The sequence below is a fragment of the Pleurodeles waltl genome, chromosome 5, assembly GCF_031143425.1.
Source record: "Pleurodeles waltl isolate 20211129_DDA chromosome 5, aPleWal1.hap1.20221129, whole genome shotgun sequence".
Taxonomy (NCBI): domain Eukaryota; kingdom Metazoa; phylum Chordata; class Amphibia; order Caudata; family Salamandridae; genus Pleurodeles; species Pleurodeles waltl.
The window spans coordinates 248,576,631-248,597,547 of NC_090444.1; the positions used below are offsets into that span (position 1 = coordinate 248,576,631).

The following is a 20,917-nucleotide window of genomic DNA, read 5'->3' on the forward strand; positions in this document are numbered from 1 at the left end:
GTAAATCTTGCTGTAGACCTTCATGGGTCATGTCCATGAATAAACTTTCATCAGTATAAAACGTCAAAGGTATGGGCTAAACTCCCTGCTCCAGTAGAAATCTTAGGCATCCTTATTCGCTTGCCAGATTGCTTATATAGCTATTGATGAGAAACGGCCAAGCCCTCAATCTTGTTTCTCCATGCCCCCATTAGCTGCCCTTAAATGTTACAAGGGGTTTGACCTATAAACAATCATCCTGTCTCGATGCACAGAGCAGGTAATGTTAATGTTAACTAGCTCAGGGAATTCCCAAATAATCATTTTCTTCAAACATTACTCTTATTTATGATATCATAAGCTGAGGAAAAATCCATAAATGACAATACAAAACCAGTTTGTCCCATGAAATTCACAAAAGGGCCTGGGAGTCTGGATTGTGCATCTTGGATGGCCTAACATGAAATCCATCCGCACCTTAGAAACAATTTCACTGGTCCTGTCACATTCCAATAGGTGACTTATTGGGACCTTAGCAAAGGTTTTCATGCATAGGCGTAACGTTATTAACAGGTGGCAACTGGAGCTCAGATTCACATTGCTCGTCTTACACACTGTAACAAAGACTGCTCTCTTACACAATTACAGATAGGTTACCATTTTCAGTTAGTCCCTTAAGAGCCACCAACAAGAAAACCACTACCTTAAGGTCAATATATGATGACCCATCAGGCCTATGTGCTCCAGGGTTTTTGAGTCGCATAAGTGTATTCCTGACTCATTCAGAGTCGGCATCAGGAAAGGGGGTCTCGTTTGTGATGCAGCTATGATGTGGTTCTCACCTTTGCCGCCTGCAAGGCATTTAATATGCTCCATTCGGACTTTATCTGCAGTGTCTGAATTGGGGCCTTTTCCAGTTCTTTAATCCCGTGTAGAACTGTAACCAGAACATTTTATCTTCTGACTTTTTTTTATGATGTTCAACACCTGGAACCATTTCCTCTTAGGTACTTAAATGCTTCATAAAACGTAGCCGGCTTTTTAAAGCTTTATCTGAGTTTTTAATTTTTGTTTGTGATTTTTCAGTTCTAGTTGTTGTAAGCTATGGGTGGGCAGTGAGCTCCGCTGGCGGACTTAACAGAGTTTTTGGTACACTGCGCTCTACTTTGAGCGTGGAGTTCGGCCAAAAACTCTGCTAGCCTGGCAGCGGAGCTCACTCTCATGCGCACTGCGCTTGTGTGTGGCCCATAACTGGGCTGCACTTTACGCTCGCCTAAAAATGAAGACAATTGCCCTGCGACAGGCAGGAAGACCCCTAGCTTAGGCTTTGCTGTTTGCCGGTCGGCGTGGAGCTGCTGCTCAGGGGCTGCACCAGCTCCGGATCCAGGCCTTCCTCCTTTCAATGTTCTCAGCAGCCTGGGAGCAGGGGGCAGAGGGAGGCAGAAAGCCAGGCTGCTGGCAACGGGGAACCTGGACCCAGTCAGTATTCCGGTCAAACCCTCATTTCACTTTCTTTTTTATGTGCACATGTGAGCCGGCACTCGGCATGGACAGTATTTGCCTTTGAGGGGGAGGGGGGATCTGTGCTTGGAAAAAAGGAAACTTGCAGTTGGAACTCCACTTGAAAACAACCTCTCTCCCCAGCAGTGGCGTAACAAAGGCCCCCAAGTCACTGTGGTGCGGGGGAGCCCCCAAGCTCCAGGGGACCCCCTCAGCACAGTACACTGTGCACGGGTGGCATGCATCAGACTGAGGGAGCCCCTCAAGGTTTCTTACGCCACTGCTCCCCAGAGTCCCTGGAAAAGGAAGTGGAGTTATGGTGTATGGCGCTGAGGCTAGCAGGGAGTGCTAGAGACCAGGTGAGCAGCAGCTGCTGAGTGGTAGTCCAGCAGCCCCTGCCAGATAGAGATGTGTGTGGCCTGGGAGAGTGTCTTAAGCACGGCTAGGCACTTTGTGGAAATAACATACCAGGCTGCTAGTGGTGAACTTGTTTGCTGCTACTTTTGCTGGGCTCTAAAGAAAGGGCAGTCTGAGGCTGTGTGTAAGTGCAGAAGAAGCGATTGCAATGCTGGTGCAAGACAGGGGGTGTGTTTGGCCCCTCCGTAGCAAGTTTGTGAAGGAGGGCAGTTGGTGAAGAGAAGTGTGCAGGTGTGGTCTAGAGCAGCAAGCTCCAGGCCAGTGGGCTAGGTCCGCACAAGCGGCCTGAAACGGTCATATATATCATTCTGAATGCACCCAATATGGAAGAACTAAGCAGGGTCAGGCCTTAGTGCTAGGGCTGGTGGAATTCCGCCGCACGTGGAACTCTGCTGAATTTCACTGAGGTTTTAGCTAACTCAGCATAATTCCACAGAGTAGAACTCCGTGACCTCCGCCCACCCTCACTGTAGGCATTTTTAGTGGTGTAAGCTAACTGTCCAAGCATTTTTCCTATGTTTTCTAAAGAAGCACCTTATGAGCTATTTCTTTGTGAAACCCAGGAGGATCCTAATTGTTAAAGAGTGCTTACCTTTTCCTTACCTGCATCTGCCCCTATTTACTAGAGCATTGGAGTTTGGTTAAGGAGAGGATAAAAGTTTATGGTTCTCAGATCAGGGCTACATTGTAATGTAACTTTGAAGTTAACTGAGACTAACACATTTTTATGTAATACCGGAAGGGGAACAAGACCACCCAGAACAATTGACAAAACCTGTTGTAAGGCCACCTCTTGGCTGCCCAAATTTGTGGGTTTACTTACAGAATGATGGAATGTTTAATTCTCATGGCGATTTCTTCATTGGAGCATGTTTCTTGTGAGAGGGTAGTATTGAATTGTGAGAAATATATTAAAATATCAGAACATTCTGGATGTCCCTAGAAGCCATCAGAGTTCCTACAAATAAAAGCTGTTGACTATCTATTAAGAGTCATCTCTCAGCTATCCATCGCCTGAACAACATGGGTTGATCCTGTCACAAATGGTTATCCTAATGAGACTACGGGATTTGGGCGGCAGAGTCACTTAAATTGTGGGGTACTGAGTGCAGTCCCACACCATGTGACGCCTCTCGGCCGAATCTGGGCTTTTCCGGCCAACTAGCAGTGTGTCATATCCACCAGAGAATGGGGATGATTGTGGCAACCAGGTGCATGACAGAGAGGACTCCTCAGTGGAATCGTGGTCGATCCGATCTCATTCCATTTCTCTAGGTTACATTAGTCTCAGATAGACAAAGACAAACAGAAGCAGAGTATGGTTCAGTAAGGATTATTTAAGTAACTGCATCTTAGATAAAATGGCATGTAATGCAATAACTAAGATGATAAAATGCACTAGAAGCTAAATTGTGACAAGGAGAGCGAAACACAAAAACATTCTCACCATACTGTCACTAGAAATTATATGTTCAATGGCATGTGTAGCTGCAGATACACATGCTGTGCATTAGTCCGCCATCTAGTGCTGGGCTCGGAGTGTTACAAGTTGTTTTTCTTCAAAGAAGTTTTTTTTTGAGTCACGGGATCGAGTGACTCCTCCTCTTCGGTTCCATTGCGCATGGGCATCGACTCCATTGTTAGGTTGTTTACTTTCCGCCGTCTGGTTCGGACGTGTTTCCTTCTCGCTCCGAGATTTCGATTCGGACATTTTTTTAAAACTTTCATTTCGACGGTATCGTATTGATCGGGTTCATAATCTTCCATCGACACAGCAGTACCGTCGGGAAACAACTTTGTTCGCCCTTCGGGTCGCGCGTGCCCAACTCGGGCCGACCGTGTGGAGAGCCTCATGGATCAGACTCCATTACGATTTTGTTCTCGGTGCCACGCGAAGTACCCATATACAGACCAGCATCTGGTTTGCAACCTCTGCCTTTCTCCAGACCATCGGGAGGAAAATTGTGAGGCCTGTCGATCCTTGCAATCAAAAAAGACTTTAAGAGACAGAAGAGCAAGAAGGCTCGAAATGGCGTTGAAGAGCGGAGAACATTTCGACGTAGAAGAGGAAGAATTAACGCAGACAGCAGTTTCAGTCCGAGATTCGGAGTCGGAGCAAGAATCGGAGGAAGACCGACCAGTCACAGCCGGGCAACATGTGAGTACGTCTGCCCCTGCACCCTCACAAAAGAAAAAAAAGAAAAAGTCCTTGGGAACGCCACTGCCGGAAGGCCATGGGTCGGCACCAAAAAAGGCCACTCCTCCGAAAACTTCTGAAACAACAAAAGGCTCCATTTCAGACTATGGTAAACACCAATTTTCGGAGCCGAAACCTTCCTCGTCCTCATCTTTTTCCATTCCGAAAAAACACGCTTCGGAGCCGAAAAAGCCAATATATACAGAGGCACACTAACTTTCGAAAAGACTTAGAGAAAGCCACAAAACCTCTTGAAGAGGAGTTAGAGATACAACCAATACTGGAAATTATGGATGAACCGCAATCCAGGATCCACATCCATAAAGAACCGGGGAGAATTCTCACAGCACCTCCTTTAAAAACAAAGAGGAAGCTAGCATTTCAGGAGGAATTGGACACTATGCAGCCTCCAGCTAAAGTGCCAAAACAGAAGGAGAAACCACCACCTCCTCAGTCTTCTCCTCATTCTCCACACCTACCTACTGCTCTCCCACCAGTCCTACACCAATGCATTCGCCCACTCATTCGTATGATTCACAACAAGAAATATGGATCCATGGGATCTTCATGCCCCTGATCCCATCCCAAGCAATGATCCAGACAGCTACCCCTCTAAACCATCACCCGAGGATAGTACTGTATATAATCAAGTCATAGCTAGGGCTGCATCATGGAGTTACCATGCATACAGAGCCACTAGAAGAGGTTTTATTTATTCAACACTTCATCCTCAACTCATTCTAGGTACCAATGCCTCCCAATGCTCCCAGGCATCGTAAAACATGCAGATCAGATTTTTAAGGAACCAGTAAAGGCACGCATTATAACACCTAGAATAGAAAAGAAATACACACCTGCACCATATGACCCTGATTATATTACTCATCAGCTACCACCTGATTCTGTAGCAGTTAGTGCTACCAGGAAGAGGGCAAATAGTCAGTCCTCAGGAGATACACCCCCTCCTGTTAAGGAGAGCAGGAAATTTGATGCTGCAGGGAAAAGAGTTGCGTCCCAAGCAGCAAACCAGTGGAGGATTGCCAACTCACAAGCACTACTAGCTCGTTATGACAGATCCCATTGGGACGAGATGCAAGATATAATTCAGCATCTCCCCCAAACAGCACCAAAAAAGGGCTAAAAAAGTAGTGGGGGAAGGGCAAGCCATCACAAACAACCAAATAAGATCTGCCCTAGATGCAGCAGACACCACTGCTAGAAGTGTCAACACAGCAGTCACTGTACGTAGACATGCATGGCTCCGGTCTTATGGATTGAAACCAGAAATACAGCAGGCTGTGTTAAACACGCATTCCGACAAAAAAAAAATATATATCTTTTTGGACCAGAAGAAGATACAGTGATTGAGAAACTACAAAAAGACTCCAACACAGCGAAAGCAATGGGTGCACTATATTCCACACTATATAGGGGGGTCATTTCGTAAGCCTCAGTTTCGAGGCGGTTTCAGACCACAGACCTTAGAAGCATCAACCTCTCAAACAAATCCAGCCTACCAAACACAGTACCAACGAGGGGGTTTTAGGGGCACATATAGAGGACAATATTCCAGAAATAGAGGAAAATTCCAGACCTCTAAGCAGCCGGCAACACACCCAAAACAGTGACTTCCCTTACTCCCTTCCACTCCACATCTCTCCTGTGGGGGGAAGACTACAGCAGTTCCACACAGATTGGCAAAATATTACCACAGACAACTGGGTGCTATCAATTATCCGCAATGGTTATTGCCTAGAATTGATAAACACCCCTCCAACTATTCCACCAGTTTCACAAACTAACCACAGAACACACAATTCTGTTACAAGAAGAGGTCAAATCTCTACTACTCAAACAAGCAATAGTTAGTTCCATAGTCTCAGATAGGAACAGGAGTTTATTCACTATACTTTCTAATTCCCCAAAAAGATGGCACCCTCAGGCCAATATTAGACCTCAGGCCCCTCAATCTTTACATCCTGTCAGAACATTTTCACATGGTAACTCTACAGGATGTCATCCCACTACTACAAAAACAAGATTTCATGACAGTCTTAGATCTCAAGGATGCATATTTTCACATACCCATCCATCCTGCCCACAGAAAATACCTCAGGTTTGTCGTTCAGGGAAAACACTACCAATTCAAAGTGTTACCCTTTGGAATAACAACAGCACCAAGGGTATTCACAAAGTGCTTAGCGGTAGTGGCAGCCTACCTAAGAAGACAACATATACGTGTCTTTCCATATCTAGACGACTGGCTAATAAAATAAAGCAGTCGTACACAATGCCATAATCATACACTTTATGTAATACAAACCTTACACACACTAGGTTTTTCAATAAACTACCAAAAATCACACCTTCAACCAGCACAAATACAACCGTATCTAGGTGCAATACTGAATACTCAAAAAGCTCTAGCATATCCAGATACACAAAGGACATAAGCTTTCCAAATTCTAACTCCACAAATACAACCAAATCAATAATACACTGTAAGATTTGTCATGAAAATTCTAGGGATGATGGCATCATGTATTGCAATTGTTCCACATGCAAGACTAAACATGCGGCGCTTACAACAGTGCCTTGCACAACAATGGTCACAGGCACACGGTCAACTCCAAGATCTAGTGTTGATGGACCACCAAACATATGTCCCTTTAATGGTGGAATTCTACCAATCTAAGCAAGGGGCGGTCCTTTCAAGACTCTGTGCCTCAGACCATAATTACAACAGATGCATCAATGATTGGTTGGGGAGCTCACCTAAACAATCACAACATTCAAGGACAATGGGATGTCAAACAGAAACAGCTACACATAAATCACTTGGAGTTATTAGCTGTCTTTCTAGCACTCAAATCTTTTCAACCTCTTCTCACACAGAAGATTGTTCTTATCAAAACAGACCACACTGCATGTATTATCTCAACAAACAGGGAGAGACACATTCATCCCAACTGTCCCTTCTAGGGAAAATTTGGAAATGGGCAATCAACTACCAAATTTATCTATTAGCACAGTACATCCCAGGGATAGTTGGTGGATATTCTCAGCAGAAATCACCAACAAGCTCACAAATGGGAATACTTATCCTCAAGTTCTTCAAAACTACTTTCAAAAGTGGAGAGCACCAAACATAGACCTGTTTGCAACAAGCGAAAACGCAAAATACCAAAACTTCGCATCCAGACACCCACATCCCCTATCCAAGGGCAATGCTCTATGGATCAATTGGTCAGGGATATTTGCGTACGCTTTTCCCCCTCTCCCACTCCTTCCATTTCTGGTCAACAAGTTGCGTCAAACTTCACTCATCATGATACTCCAAGCACCAACATGGGCTCGTCAGCCGTGGTACACAACATTACTAGATCTATCGGTAGTACCACATTCCAAACTCCCATGCAGACCAGATCTGTTGAGACAAAACAAAGGTCAAATCAGACATCCAAATCCCAGAGCACTCAATCTAGCAATTTGGCTCCTGAGGTCATAGAGTTTGGATATTTACATCTCCTGTCAGAATGTATGGAAGTTATTAAACAAGCAAGAAAACCCACTACTAGACAGTGCTATGCAAACAAATGGGAAAGATTTGTATATTACTGGCAATCTAAAAATATAGACCCTCTTACAGCATCAATACAAGATATTGTATGTTATTTACTTCATTTACAAAAATCAAATTTAGCATTTTCTTAAAAAAATACATCTTACTGCAATTTCTGCAAATTTACAAAATATACCACATAGCTCTTTAGAGTTCCTGTCATTAAAGCTTTGATGGAAGGCTTGAAATGCATCATTTTACCCAGAACACCACCAGTTCCATCTTGAAATCTAAATATAGTGCTTACAAGGCTTATGGGACCGCCATTTGAGCCACTGCACTTGTGTCAAATTCAATTTCTAACATGGAAAGTTGCCTTCCTTGTAGCAATTACTTCTCTAAGAAAAATAAGTGAAATCCAAGCCTTTACTCTTGAAGAACCTTTCTTCCAGATACACAAACATAAAGTTGTACTAAGGCCAAATCCAAAATTTCTACTAAAAGTTGTATCACCTTTTCATATTAATCAAGCAGTGGAACTGCCAGTCTTCTTTCCACAGCCGGATTCTGTGGCTGTAGGACGTTGGCTCTGTATACACTATTTCAAAGTAAGAAATAGTGTACACACAGTCCAAGGGTTCCCCTTACAGTTAAGATAGTGGCAAAAGTAGATAATTCTAATGCTCTATTTTGTGGTAGTGTGGTCGAGCAGTAGGCTTATCAGAGGGTAGTGTTAAGCATTTGTACACACAGGCAATAAATGAGGAGCACACACTCAAAGACTTACTCCAGGTTTTTAGTAACTTATAGGTCACCTATATGTCTAACCCTCACTTGGTGAAGGTTAAGTGCAAAGTTACTTAGTGTGTGGCCACCCTGGCACTGGACAAGGTACCCCCACATTGTTCAGGGCAAATTCCTCGGGCTTTGTGAGTGCGGGGACACCATTGCACGCGTGCACTACATATAGGTCAATACCTATATGTAGCCTCACCATGGTAACTCCGAACATGGCCATGTAACATGTCTAGGATCATGGAATTGTCACCCCAATAACGTTTTGGTATTGGGGAGACAATTACATGCATCCCCGGGTCTCCGGCACAGAGCAAGAATGCAAGAGCTCACCAGAGTTCCTCTGCACTTCCCTCTTCGACTTCCGCCGAGGATCGACCGCTGACTGCTCCAGGACGCCTGCATAACCACAACAAAGTAGCAAGAAGCCTACCAGCAACATTGTAGCGCCTCATCCTGCCAGCTTTCTCGACTGTTTCCTGGTGGTGCATGCTCTGAGGGCTGTCTGCCTTAACCCTGCACTGGAAGCCAAGAAGAAATCAGAATCTTCCCCCTGCCAACGCAGGCACCAAACTTCTGCATCACCGCTCTTCTGGGTCCTCTCTCATCCGGACGAGCGTGGTCCCCGGAACCCAGGAGCTGGGTTCAAGTGTCTTCGACAGTCCAGTGGCTCTTCTGTCCCGATTTGGTGGAGGTAAGTCCTTGCCTCCCCACGCCAGACAGTAATCCTGTGTACTGCATGAACTGCAGCTGTTCGGGCTTCTGTGCTTTTTTGCAAGACTTCCTTTGTGTGCAGCCTAGCCCAGGTCCCCAGCCCTCCGTCCTGCATTGCCCCACTCGCTGAGTTGGACTCCGACATCGTGGGACCCTCCTTTGCGACTCTGAGTCGACCGCTGTCCTCAGATCTTCTAAATGCCTGTTCAGGTGCGTCTGCGGGTGCTGCCTGCTTCTGCTTGGGCTCTCTGAGTTGCTGAGCGCCCCTCTATCTCCTCCTCCTCCAAGGGGCGACCTCCTGGTCCTTCCTGGGCCCTAGCAGCACCCAAAATCCTCAACCGCGACTCTTGCAGCTAGCAAGGCTTGTTTGTGGTATTACTGTGTGGTTTGCATTCCACTTTTGGAGTATATGGTTTGTGTTGCCCCTAGGCCTATTTCTCCCTATTGCATTCTATTGTGATTCTGCATTGTTTGCACTACTTTTTTAACTGTTACTTACCTGTTTTTGGTTTGTGTGCATTTAATTTGTGTATATTACTTACCTCCTAAGGGAATATATCCTCTGAGATACTTTTGGCATATTGTCACTAAACTAAAGTACCTCTATTTTTAGTAACTCTGAGTATTGTGTTTTCCTATGACAAAGTGCTATATGATATAAATGGTATAGTAGGAGCTTTGCATGTCTCCTAGTTCAACCTAAGCTGCTCTGCTATAGCTACCTCTATCAGCCTAAGCTGCTAGAACACCTCTATTCTACTTATAAGGGATAACTGACCCTGGCACAAGGTGTAAGTACCGCAAGGTACCCACTATAAGCCAGACCAGCCTTCTACATATAGGTTTCAATGGAGGGACCCGGGGATCACTCTAGCGGTGCAGACAGGCACAGGGGGGCTTCTTGGGACAGGTACCACCAGGACAAGGCAGAGGGTCATCTCGGGGTCACTCCTGCGTCAAAGTTCGGTTCCTTCAGGTCCTGGGGGCTGCGGGTGCAGTGTTGGTTCCACTTGTTACAGGCAGTCGCGGTCAGGAGGGCGTCTGGATTCTCTCTGCAGGCGTCGCTGTGCGGGCTCAGGGGGGGTCGTCTCTGGTTACACACGGGCTCGCAGTCGCCGGGGAGTCCTCCCTGATGTGTTGGTTTTCTGCAGGTCAAGCCGGGGGCGTCGGGTGCAGAGTGTAGAGTCTCATGCTTCCGGCAGGAAACGTGAAGTCCTTGGAAGTTGCTTCTTTGTTGCAAAGAAGTAGCTGGTTTTGAACTGGGCCGTTGTTCATGGGAGTTTCTTGGTCCTGTTGTCCAGGGCAGTCCTCTGAGGCTTCAGAGGTCGCTGGTCCCTTTTGGATGCGTCGCTGGAGCAGGTTTTCGAAGTTGGAGACAGGCCGGTAGGGCTGGGGCCAAATCAGTTGTCGTCTTTCTCCTTTTCTGCAGTCTTGTAGGTCAAAAGGTCCTTCTTTCTTCAGGTTGCAGGAATCTGATTTCCTGGGATCTGTAGAGCCCCTAAATACTGAATTTAGGGGTGTGTTTAGGTCTGGGAGGGCAGTAGCCAATGGCTACTGTCCTTGAGGGTGGCTACACCCTCTTTGTGCCTCCTCCTCCCTGTGGGGATGGGGGCACATCCCTAATCCTATTGGGGGAATCCTTCAAACTGAAGATGGAGGATTTCTCAAGGCAGGGGTCACCTCAGCTTAGGACACCTTAGGGGCTGTCCTGACTGGTGGGTGACTCCTGCTTGTTTTTCTCATTATCTCCTCCAGCCTTGCTGCCAAAAGTGGGGGCAGTGGCCGGAGGGGCGGGCATCTCCACTAGCTGGGATGCCCTGGGGCGCTGTAACAAAAGGGGTGAGCCTTGAGGCTCACCGCCAGGTGTTAGTTCCTGCAGGGGGAGGTGAGAAGCACCTCCACCCAGTACAGGCTTTGTTCCTGGCCACAGAGTGACAAAGGCACTCTCCCCATGTGGCCAGCAACATGTCTGGTGTGTGGCAGGCTGGCAGGAACTGGTCAGCCTACACTAGAAGTCGGGTAGGTATTCAGGGGGCCCTCTGGGTGTATGTTACAATAAATTGCACACTGGCATCAGTGTGCATTTATTGTGCTGAGAAGTTTGATACCAAACTTCCCAGTTTTCGGTGTAGTCATTATGGAACTGTGATGTTGTGTTTGACAAACTCCCAGACCATATACTCTTATGGCTACCGTGCACTTACAATGTCTAAGGATTTGCTTAGAACTGTAGGGGCATAGTGCTCATGCACATATGCCCTCACCTGTGCTATAGTGCACCCTGCCTTAGGGCTGTAAGGCCTGCTAGAGGGGTGACGTACCTATGCCACAGGCAGTGTGAGGTTGGCAGGGCACTCTGAGGGGAGTGCCATGTCGACTTAGTCATTTTCTCCCCACCAGCACACGCAAGCTGTGAAGCAGTGTGCATGTGCTGAGTGAGGGGTCCCCAGGGTGGCATAAGACATGCTGCAGCCCTTAGAGACCTTCCTTGGCATCAGGGCCCTTGGTACCAGGGGTACCAGTTGCAAGGGACTTACCTGAGTGCCAGGTTTGTGCCAGTTGTGGAGACAAAGGTACAGTTTAGGGAAAGGACACTGGTGCTGGGGCCTGGTTAACAGGGTCCCAGCACACTTTCAAATCACAACTTAGCATCAGCAAAGGCAAAAAGTTAGGGGGTAACCATGCCAAGGAGGCATTTCCTTACAGTGGCAGAAAGAGCTCTACATACATTACACATCAGAAGAGCTTTAATATACTATATAGACAGAACTAAGCCATTTAGAAAGACTAAACAACTGTTTGTAGCTTTCCAACAACCACATACAGGCAATCCTAGATCAAAACCAGGTTTAGCATGATGGACTGTAAGGTGCATACAAACATGCTATATCAAAGCAAAAAGACAGCTTTTAGTTACTCCCAAAGCACATTCTACACGAAAGAAAGGTGCAACAATGGCATTTTTAGGGAATATACCAATGGCTGAAATATGTAAAGCAGTTACATGGTCAACACCACATACATTCACTAAACACTAATGTGTAGACGTATTGTCACAACAAGCCACAGTAGGTCAAGCTGTTCAAAGAACATTATTTCAAACAACTACAAACAAACAGGCTAGCCACCGCTATTTTTGGGAGGACAAACTGCTTTGTAGTCTATGCACAGCATGTGTATCTGCAGCTACACATGCCATCAAACTTAAAATGTCACTTACCCAGTGTACATCTGTTCGTGGCATGTTCTGCTGCAGATTCACATGCAACCTCCCTCCTCTCCGGAAGCCTGTAGTTGTTAGTTATCTCATTTGTATATACATTTACATTTGCATGGACATCTCTTTCTTTGTACCTATATACTCTATCACTCCTTCCTTACCCTCTGTGGGAAAACAGTCTAACAATGGAGTTGATGCACAGCCAATCACGAATGGCATCTCCATCCAGAGGTGGCGCAAGGTCTCTTTCAGCAGTGGGGAGAGCCTTGGTTAGATTTGTTCACCTCCGCAGAGAAAGTGCAATGTCAGCTGTTTTGTGCATTGGAGTTTCCAAGGCGGCACTCGCTCGGAGATGCTTTTAGTCTCCAGTGGAACTCTGGCCTCCTTTACGCCTTTCTGCCTAGACCACTTCTGCCCAGAGTTCTCGAAGATCAGAAACGACCGGGCCCGAGTCATCTTGGTAGCTCCGGACTGGGCACAGAGAGTATGGTACCCAGAGCTATTAAGTAGGGCCATCGATCCTCCACTCAGACTGCCTCTTCGGGCGAATCTTCTTTCACAGCAGCAGGGGACGGGTCTCCACCTGAACCTGTCCAATCTGTGCCTTCATACATGGTGATGGAGCGGTGACAGTTGACGACTTTTGACCTTCCACACGAAGTCTGTGATGTTATCTTGGCAGCCAGGTGTCCCTCCACCAAAACGGTAAGCCTGTCGTTGGCATAAATTTGTGGCGTGGTGCACCATCAAATCTGTTGATTGTCTGCCCCTCTGAGGTTCTTTTGTTCGTTCTTTCTTTGACCCAGCAGAGCTCTGATTTGGGCACCCTTAAAGGGTATTTATCTGCCATTTCGGCCTTTCTTAGGCTATCTGATCAGTCCTCACTCTTTAAATCTCCTATTGTGAGTAGATTCCTAAAAGGTCAAACCCATTTATTGCCTCCCACTCTGTTTATCATACCTCAGTGGGACCTCAATCTTGTCCACTTATTTAATGTGTACTCCCTTTGAGCTGATGCACAATTGTCCTTTACGGCTCCTCGCCTTCAAAACTGTCTTTCTTGTTGCCATCCCCTCTGCCCGCAGGGTGAGTGAGCTTCAGGCCCTTTTGTCCAAACCCCCATACTTGTCTGTGCACCCTGACAAAGAGGTGTTGCGCACTAAAGCTTCCTTCCTTCCGAAGGTGGTTACGACTTTTCGGTAGGCCAGTCCATCACCCTGCCTAATTTCTATGCACCCCCACATCCTTCCCATAAGGAGGAGAGACTCCACAGCCTGGACCAAAAAAAGAGCATTGACGTATCTTAATCGTACTAAAGATTTTGGGGTGGACGATCAACTCTTTGTTGGGTATGTGTGTGCGAAAAAAAGGAAGGCTGTGCAAAAACATACCATCTCTCGATGGGTACTTCTTTGCATCAAGATGTGCTATGCTTTGGCCAAGAAGCAACCCCCTGTGGGCTTGCGTGCTCATTCCACCAGAGCAACTGCTGCTTCCTCTGCATTAGCACGCGTAGTTCCTGTCCAGGATATCTGCCAGGTGGCTACACGGGCATCCCTGCACATGTTTGCTAAACACTACTGCCTGGACAGTCGGGTCCGCCGGGACGGCTACTTTGGTCATTCCATCCTGCAGGACTTCCTAGTATGATCTTTGTTCTTCAGCCTCCCACCGAGGATGGCATTGCTTGGGTATCTATTCTAAGGTAAGGAATCGGCAACTAGAAGTCTTTGTCAGATGTACAAGTTACTTACCTTCGGTAACAAAATATCTGGTAGAGACATTTTCTAGTTGCAGATTCCTTAATGACCCACCCATCCTCCCCGCTTTCGAACTGATTTCTAGGGACAGGATTCCCCCTTCAGGTCCTTAGCTGACCAATCTCAGTGTTCTTAGCAGCGCTGCGCTTTGGTGTGGAAAGTCGTTAAAAGAAACTGACATCACTGTGCTGGTGCAGCATCTATGTACTACTCCCGTCGTCATCCTGGCGACTGTTACACTAGCGGAGTCGACCGACACCACCTACTGATGCGCAAGGGTATTGCTTGGAAAAAAAATCTCAGATTCCAATCTGATGCCTGGGGAAAATCCTAAGGTAAGGAATCTGCAACTAGAATGTCTCTACCAGATATTTTGTTACCAAAGGTAAGTAAATTGTACATTGAGCACCAAATGGTGGCATAAACATATACAACAGGCGCTAACTGCCTTTACTTGGGGGACTTGACCGGGCTGCCCGCTCTCCCCTGCTTTGTATGCCTTATATATGGAACTATACATCCGACTTTTAACGAGGAGCATTCCTCTTAATCCGATCTTACTTCTGGACTCCTCTTTGATCATATACGCAGATGTTTTACTCGTTTTTTCTCATTGCTCTGAACTAACTATAAACATTATCAAACAGCCAGCCTTGGAATTTAGTAATATTTACAGTTCTAAATTGAATGCTCTTAAAGCAGAACTTGTTGCGGTCAGCGGGACAGCTAGCCGGGTTCCCCAGATGATAACTAGAGCTAGGCATTGCCATTGCTTTTTCTGTTAAATTGTGCTACGAGTATAACTATGCTATGCAGTTACAACAGGTCAGGGCTCCGCTGGCCAAGTGGATGCATCTACCTTTTTTTTTTCTAAACGCTTGAATTAACTTAGGTAAAATTAATATCCTCCCAAAAATTATTTTTCTCTTTCGGCCTCTACCTCTTTATATTCCCTACAAGTATTTTAAACACCTCGACTCTGTGGTTTTTAAAGTTTTTTTGGAAAGGGAAGAAAGAACGGAGAGTAATAAAGTATCTGAAACTTCCTGTAACTAAGGGTGAATGGGCACTTCTGCATTCGCGCTTGTACTACTGGCCTAGTATGGCTAATCATATTAAAATGTTATGTCTTGGACCCAGATAACTGGTTTCAAGCAATCTTGAACTACCTGATTGCTCCCCTTTTTCGTACTTTGGTACCTGACAATTAGAACTTATTTACGTATCCGGGCGTGTACCATGACCACTCCTCTTTTCTTCTCGAAATGTGCTCATTTGTCAGTCATCACCACTCTACCATTTCCTACAGGTATGAATGCTTCTCTCCATACTTATAAAATGAGCTAAGATCATGACAGGTGGTCCATAAGCTTAGTTTATCGTCATAGAGCAACAGTTGGCTAGCAGCCTTGCTTGCTTCAGTAGGATTATTAAACCTTTTCAGACTGCTAGGATAGGCTTACCATACTTTATTTGATTTTATATTAGCTCCTCTAAGCTTGGCAACTCAAATACTGTTCGCGGTGCTCAGCTAAAGCTGCTGATAATATTCACATATTCACATGTTCACTACTTGTCCTAGACTTCGTGAATTACGGTCTGCGGTTTACGCATAACTAACCTCTGTACAGTATACAGGGGGATGCATATCAAATCATTTTGCTAGGAATAGCAGTAGCAGATTGACTTTTTTACGCATTAACTATCTCAAGACTTGTGATTGCTAGAAGACGGAAATTGGACTCTGGGCACAAGTATGAGGAATGGTGGAGGATGGAGATCATGGACGTTTATGAACTGGAGCATCAAATAGCTAAAGTGTGTAAATTGCTAGATTTCATCGTACGTGGGGTGCTGTGAGTGATTATCTGCTGCCATGACTGTTTTGGTGAATTTGTGTGGCCTGATGTATTCGTTATTTATAGGAGTTTCCTCTTTAGAATCATATTATGAATTTGTTGCCATGATTTGCCCGACATTTGTATGATTTGTTTCAACTTAGTATTTACTCTTAAAAAATAAAAAAAAGCTTTTGACTATCGCCCTACATGCTAAAATAGCCAACTTACTTAGCTTACAGTAACCCCTTTTGTAAATTAGTCAAGTTAGCCATTACTAATCGGTGCTTGTTGCCTTTTCACAGTGGCTATGCATTCCTGTGCACTGTCTGTCCTCCCCTAAAGAGTCACCATTGTTTTCTTTCTGGCTCCCCATACTCACATCACTAGGAACTGAGGAGGCCCCCTTCAGTATGGGTAAGCCTCCCCTGCCAACCCCCTGCATCACAGGATCTGCGGGGGCCTCTGTTACGTCCCTGACTTTGATTGCACTGGTGAACAGGGTGGCAGGACAGCAGTCAGTTGGTCCGCATTTCTCAACCCTAACAAAAATGAAGGTGAAGGAAGGTAGGGCAGAGGGCAAGCTTCATTAAATTTCTTCACTGTCATTTTTGGTGAAAAAAAAAAGTGAAAGGAAACCAGAGATCGTTGAAGGCTCTACTGTCCTGCCTGCAAAGAGGCAAACAATGTAATGGGGAAGTTATCAAGTTCTCAACATTCTTTTTAAATTTGGCAGCAGCACATATTCCCTTCCATCATGCCAAAGGGGCTGAGAAATGACATACCCAGCTCTTAGCCAAGATAGAGAGAGAAAATCACCACCACCCACTGCACCTTGGACATGACGGGGGAGACCTCTCTTATACCCCCTTTGCCTTTGGCAGGGTGGGGTACTACAAAATAACTGGGAAATGCAGAGACCTGTCAAATACAACCGCAGCCCTTGTCCAATGTGTGGGTTGGTACACTCTTCCCATGTCAAGATAGGGAGAATGTGTTGAAAAACACACTCCGGTACACTTTGGCTAGAGGTGGGAGGGGACAATTAACATTCACCCTAAGGCGAGGAGTGGACAGTCTCTGTATCCCCCTGTAGATTGGCAAGATGGCGAGGGACGCAAATAAATAACCTTAAAGAAGCCATTGGGCAAAGCACGGGATCTGTACACAATTTCACTTGAAGAACCCCGTTACACCACACTAGTCTAAAACCTAAGATCCACAGTAGCATCAAAACCTATGAAATTCCTTGGAGAAAGTTGGGGAGAAATTAAGGTTAACAGGGTGTCATTAGTGGGTACAACACAAAGCCGAAAAGATGTTTCATTAGTTATTACTATTTATTTTCAGATTTTTAAAGGCTGTGCCACTGTGTGCCTATATTCTGTTTACTGTATAAGACGCATGCTTGAGTAATTGCTGCCACCTTTTAAAAAAAATTCTAAAACAATTGCAATTTACACATGTAAAAAAGGTTGTAAAATTTCACATAAACTTACTGCCTCTCATTTTATTTCCCTTTTGCCCTCAAATTTTGTAGTTTCATGCCATGGACACTTTACATAGACTAGAGTACGATTTGAGCAGTGCCATAAGCATTCTAGTGCCCCAAGGAGGCCCTGTGCTATGCAGAGATGAAATGGAAGAATGGTCTGCATCAGAAGCCAGTTTGTTTGAGGATGCACTTGAAAAGTATGGCAAAGATTTCAATGACATTCGTCAAGATTTTGTAAGTATCATATATTGGTATGTTATGCTTAGCAAATAAAATGTAACAGCTATTATTTTCAAAGTATCTTTAGAGCCTAGTATTTAAACTCATGTGTTAGAGGTTGAAGCTCTATAGTTGTGGTTATGTCAGAGTGTTTGCGTGTGTGTGTGTGTATATATATATATATATGTGTGTGTGTGTGTGTGTGTATGTATATATATATATATATATATATATATATATATATATATATATATATATATATATATATATATATATACATGTTCGAAGGCATGTGTAGCTGCAGATACACATGCTATACATAGTCTGCCATCTAGTGTTGGGCTCGGAGTGCTAAAAGTTGTTTTTCTTCGAAGAAGTGTTTTCGAGTCACGGGATCGAGTGACTCCTCCTTTTCGGCTCCATTGCGCATGGGTATCGACTCCATGTTAGATTCTTTTCTTTCCGCCATTGGGTTCGGCTGAGTTTCCTTTCGCTCTGATAGTTCGAGTCTGAAAAGCTTCAAAACTCTCTAATTTTCGTATTTTTTTGATGATGTACCATCCTCTATCAACACTTCAGTATCGTCGGGTTAAACATCTCTACTTGCCCTTCAGGGCGCGTGCGCCCAACTTGGGCCAGGTCGGGCCGACCGTGTCGAAGCCTCATGGATCGGACCCCATTCCGCTTTTGTCCTCGGTGCCACGCAAAATTTCCCTACACAGACCAACATTTTGTCTGTAATCTCTGCCTTTCCCCAGATCATCGGGAAGAAAATTGCGAGGCTTGCAGATCCTTCAGTTCTAAGAAAACGCTCCAAGACAGAAGAGCCCTGAGACTTGAGATCGCATCCAAGAGCACCAAACGTCTTGACGTCGAACAGGAGGAGATCATGCAGACAGCTGTCTCCGTTCGAGGGTCTGACTCCGAGCAGGAGTCTGAGGACAGACCAGTCACGGCAGGACAGCACATGAGTACGCCTGCCCCTGTCCCAGCCAAGCCCAAACATAAGGCCTTGGTAACGCCACTGCCGGAAGGCCATAGCTCGACCCGTAAAAAGACCTTCGGTGATCAACCCACAACTTAGGGACCGAAAAAGGCCACGCCACCCAACCCATCGGACTCGAGTCCACCAAGCATCGATCCTTCGAGTCGAAACCTCAAAAATCGTTTTCGGAGCCGAGGCCATCATCCACCCCAAGTCTTTCGATGCCGAAGAAACCAGCTTCGGAGCCGAAAAGGGCTGTTTATACGGAGGAACATGGACTTTCGCAAGCACTGAAAGAAAGCCATAATCTGACTGAGGAACACTCACAAAATCGAGGCAATAGATGAAAGGCAAGCCAGGATTCACATCCACAAAGACACTGGCAGAATTATAACAGCACCTCCTCTAAAGCCTAAGAGGAAATAAGCCTTTCAAGAAGAATTGGACACTGCTTAGCCACCAGGTAAAGTGCCAAAAACCAAAGAGAAACCTCCACCTCCTCAATTTTCTCCTCCTCAGTCTCCTCCTCACTCTCCTCATTTGCTTATCTCTCCCCACACTAGTCCCACACCTGTGCAATCACCAGCACATTCATTTGATTCAAAGCAGGACAATGTGGATCCATGGGATCTTTACGATCCAGATCCCATTCCAGATAACAACCCAGACTGCTATCCCTCTAAGACATCACCACCAGAGCATAGTACAGGCTATACTCAGGTCATAGCTAGGGCGGCATCCTATCACAATGTCGCCATGCACACTGAGCCGTTAGAGGATGATTCCTTCTTAATACACTCTCCTCCACACATGCAACTTACCAGTCGCTTCCCATGCTCCCCGGCATGTTAAAGCATGCTGACCAAATATTAAAGGAGCCAGTTAAGACTATAATAATTACTAATAGGTTGGAGAAAAAATATATGCCACCTCCCTCTGATCCTGCCTTCATCACCCAATTGCCTCTGGACTCTGTAGTGGTAAGCGCAGCCAGAAAAAAGCAAACTTGCAGTCATCAGGGGATGCACCCCCACCAGACAAGGAGAGTAGAAAGTTTGATGCTGCGGGCAAAAGGGTGGCATCTCAGGCAGCCAACCAGTGGAGGATAGCCAACTCTCAGGCATTGTTGGCTACATACGATAGGGCCCACTGGGATGAGTTGAAAGACATAATACAACATCTCCCCAAGGAACAACAGAAAAGGGCACAACAAATAGTTATCAAGCTATCACAAACAATCAGATCAGGTCAGCCCTAGGCTCTTCAGATACAGCAGCTAGAACCATCAACACTGCTGTCACCATAAGAAGACATGCATGGCTTAGGTCTTCAGGATTTAAGCCTAAAATACAACAGGCTGTCCTCAATATGCCGTTTAATGAAAAAACGCTTTTTGGCCTAGAGGTGGACACGGCTATTGAAAAAATGAAAAAGGATTCGGACACAGCTAAAGCCATGGGTGCTTTGTATACTACACGATAAAGGGGATCCTTTTGTAAGCCCCATTACAGAGGTAGATTTAGAACCCAAACACCTGAGGTATCCACCTCACAAACAAAGTCGGCCTACCAACCTCAATATCAAAGAGGTGGTTTCAAAAGCACTTAGAGACCAGTACCCCAGAGGCAGGGGAAAATATCAGTCAGCAAAACAAGCCTCACAAGCAGGCAAAGCAGTGACTTGATCCATCCCTTCCTAATTCTCACCTCACCTGTGGGGGGAAGACTGCAAAGGTTCCACAACAATTGGCTACCCATTACCACAGACAGCTGGGTATTATCAATTATCCACAATGGCTATTGCATAGAATTGCAACAAACTACACCAAATATTCCACCAAAACCACACAACCTCTCCACACAACATAGCGCCCTGTTGCAAGAGGAAGTAAAATCTCTATTACTCAAACAAGCAATAGAGCCAGTGCCACAAAATCAACTAGGAACAGGAGTTTACTCACTGTCTTTCCCTATTCCCAAAAAGGACGAAACCTTAAGGCCAATATTAGATCTCAGAACCCTCAATCTTTACATATTGTCAGAACACTTTCACATGGTAGCACTATAGGATGTTGTCCCACTACTTCAACAGCACGATTTGATTGCAACATTAGACCTCAAAGATGCGTATTTTCACATACCCATCTATCCAGCGCACCGGATATATCTCAGGATTGTGATTTAAGGAAAGCATTATCATTTCAAAGTGTTACCCTTCGGAATAACAGCTCCCAGAG

General features: G+C 45.5%; 1 protein-coding gene across 2 annotated transcripts in view; it reads left to right on the plus strand.

The window, feature by feature from the left end:
- The window catches only part of MTA3 (metastasis associated 1 family member 3), a 964,160-nt gene that overhangs the window by 361,040 nt on the left and 582,203 nt on the right, over positions 1-20,917 (plus strand). For both annotated transcript variants that reach the window (XM_069233985.1, XM_069233984.1), the window contains exon 9: positions 17,523-17,711. In XM_069233985.1, the coding sequence (XP_069090086.1) occupies positions 17,523-17,711 (189 nt within the window). The remainder of the gene's footprint in view (positions 1-17,522; positions 17,712-20,917) is intronic.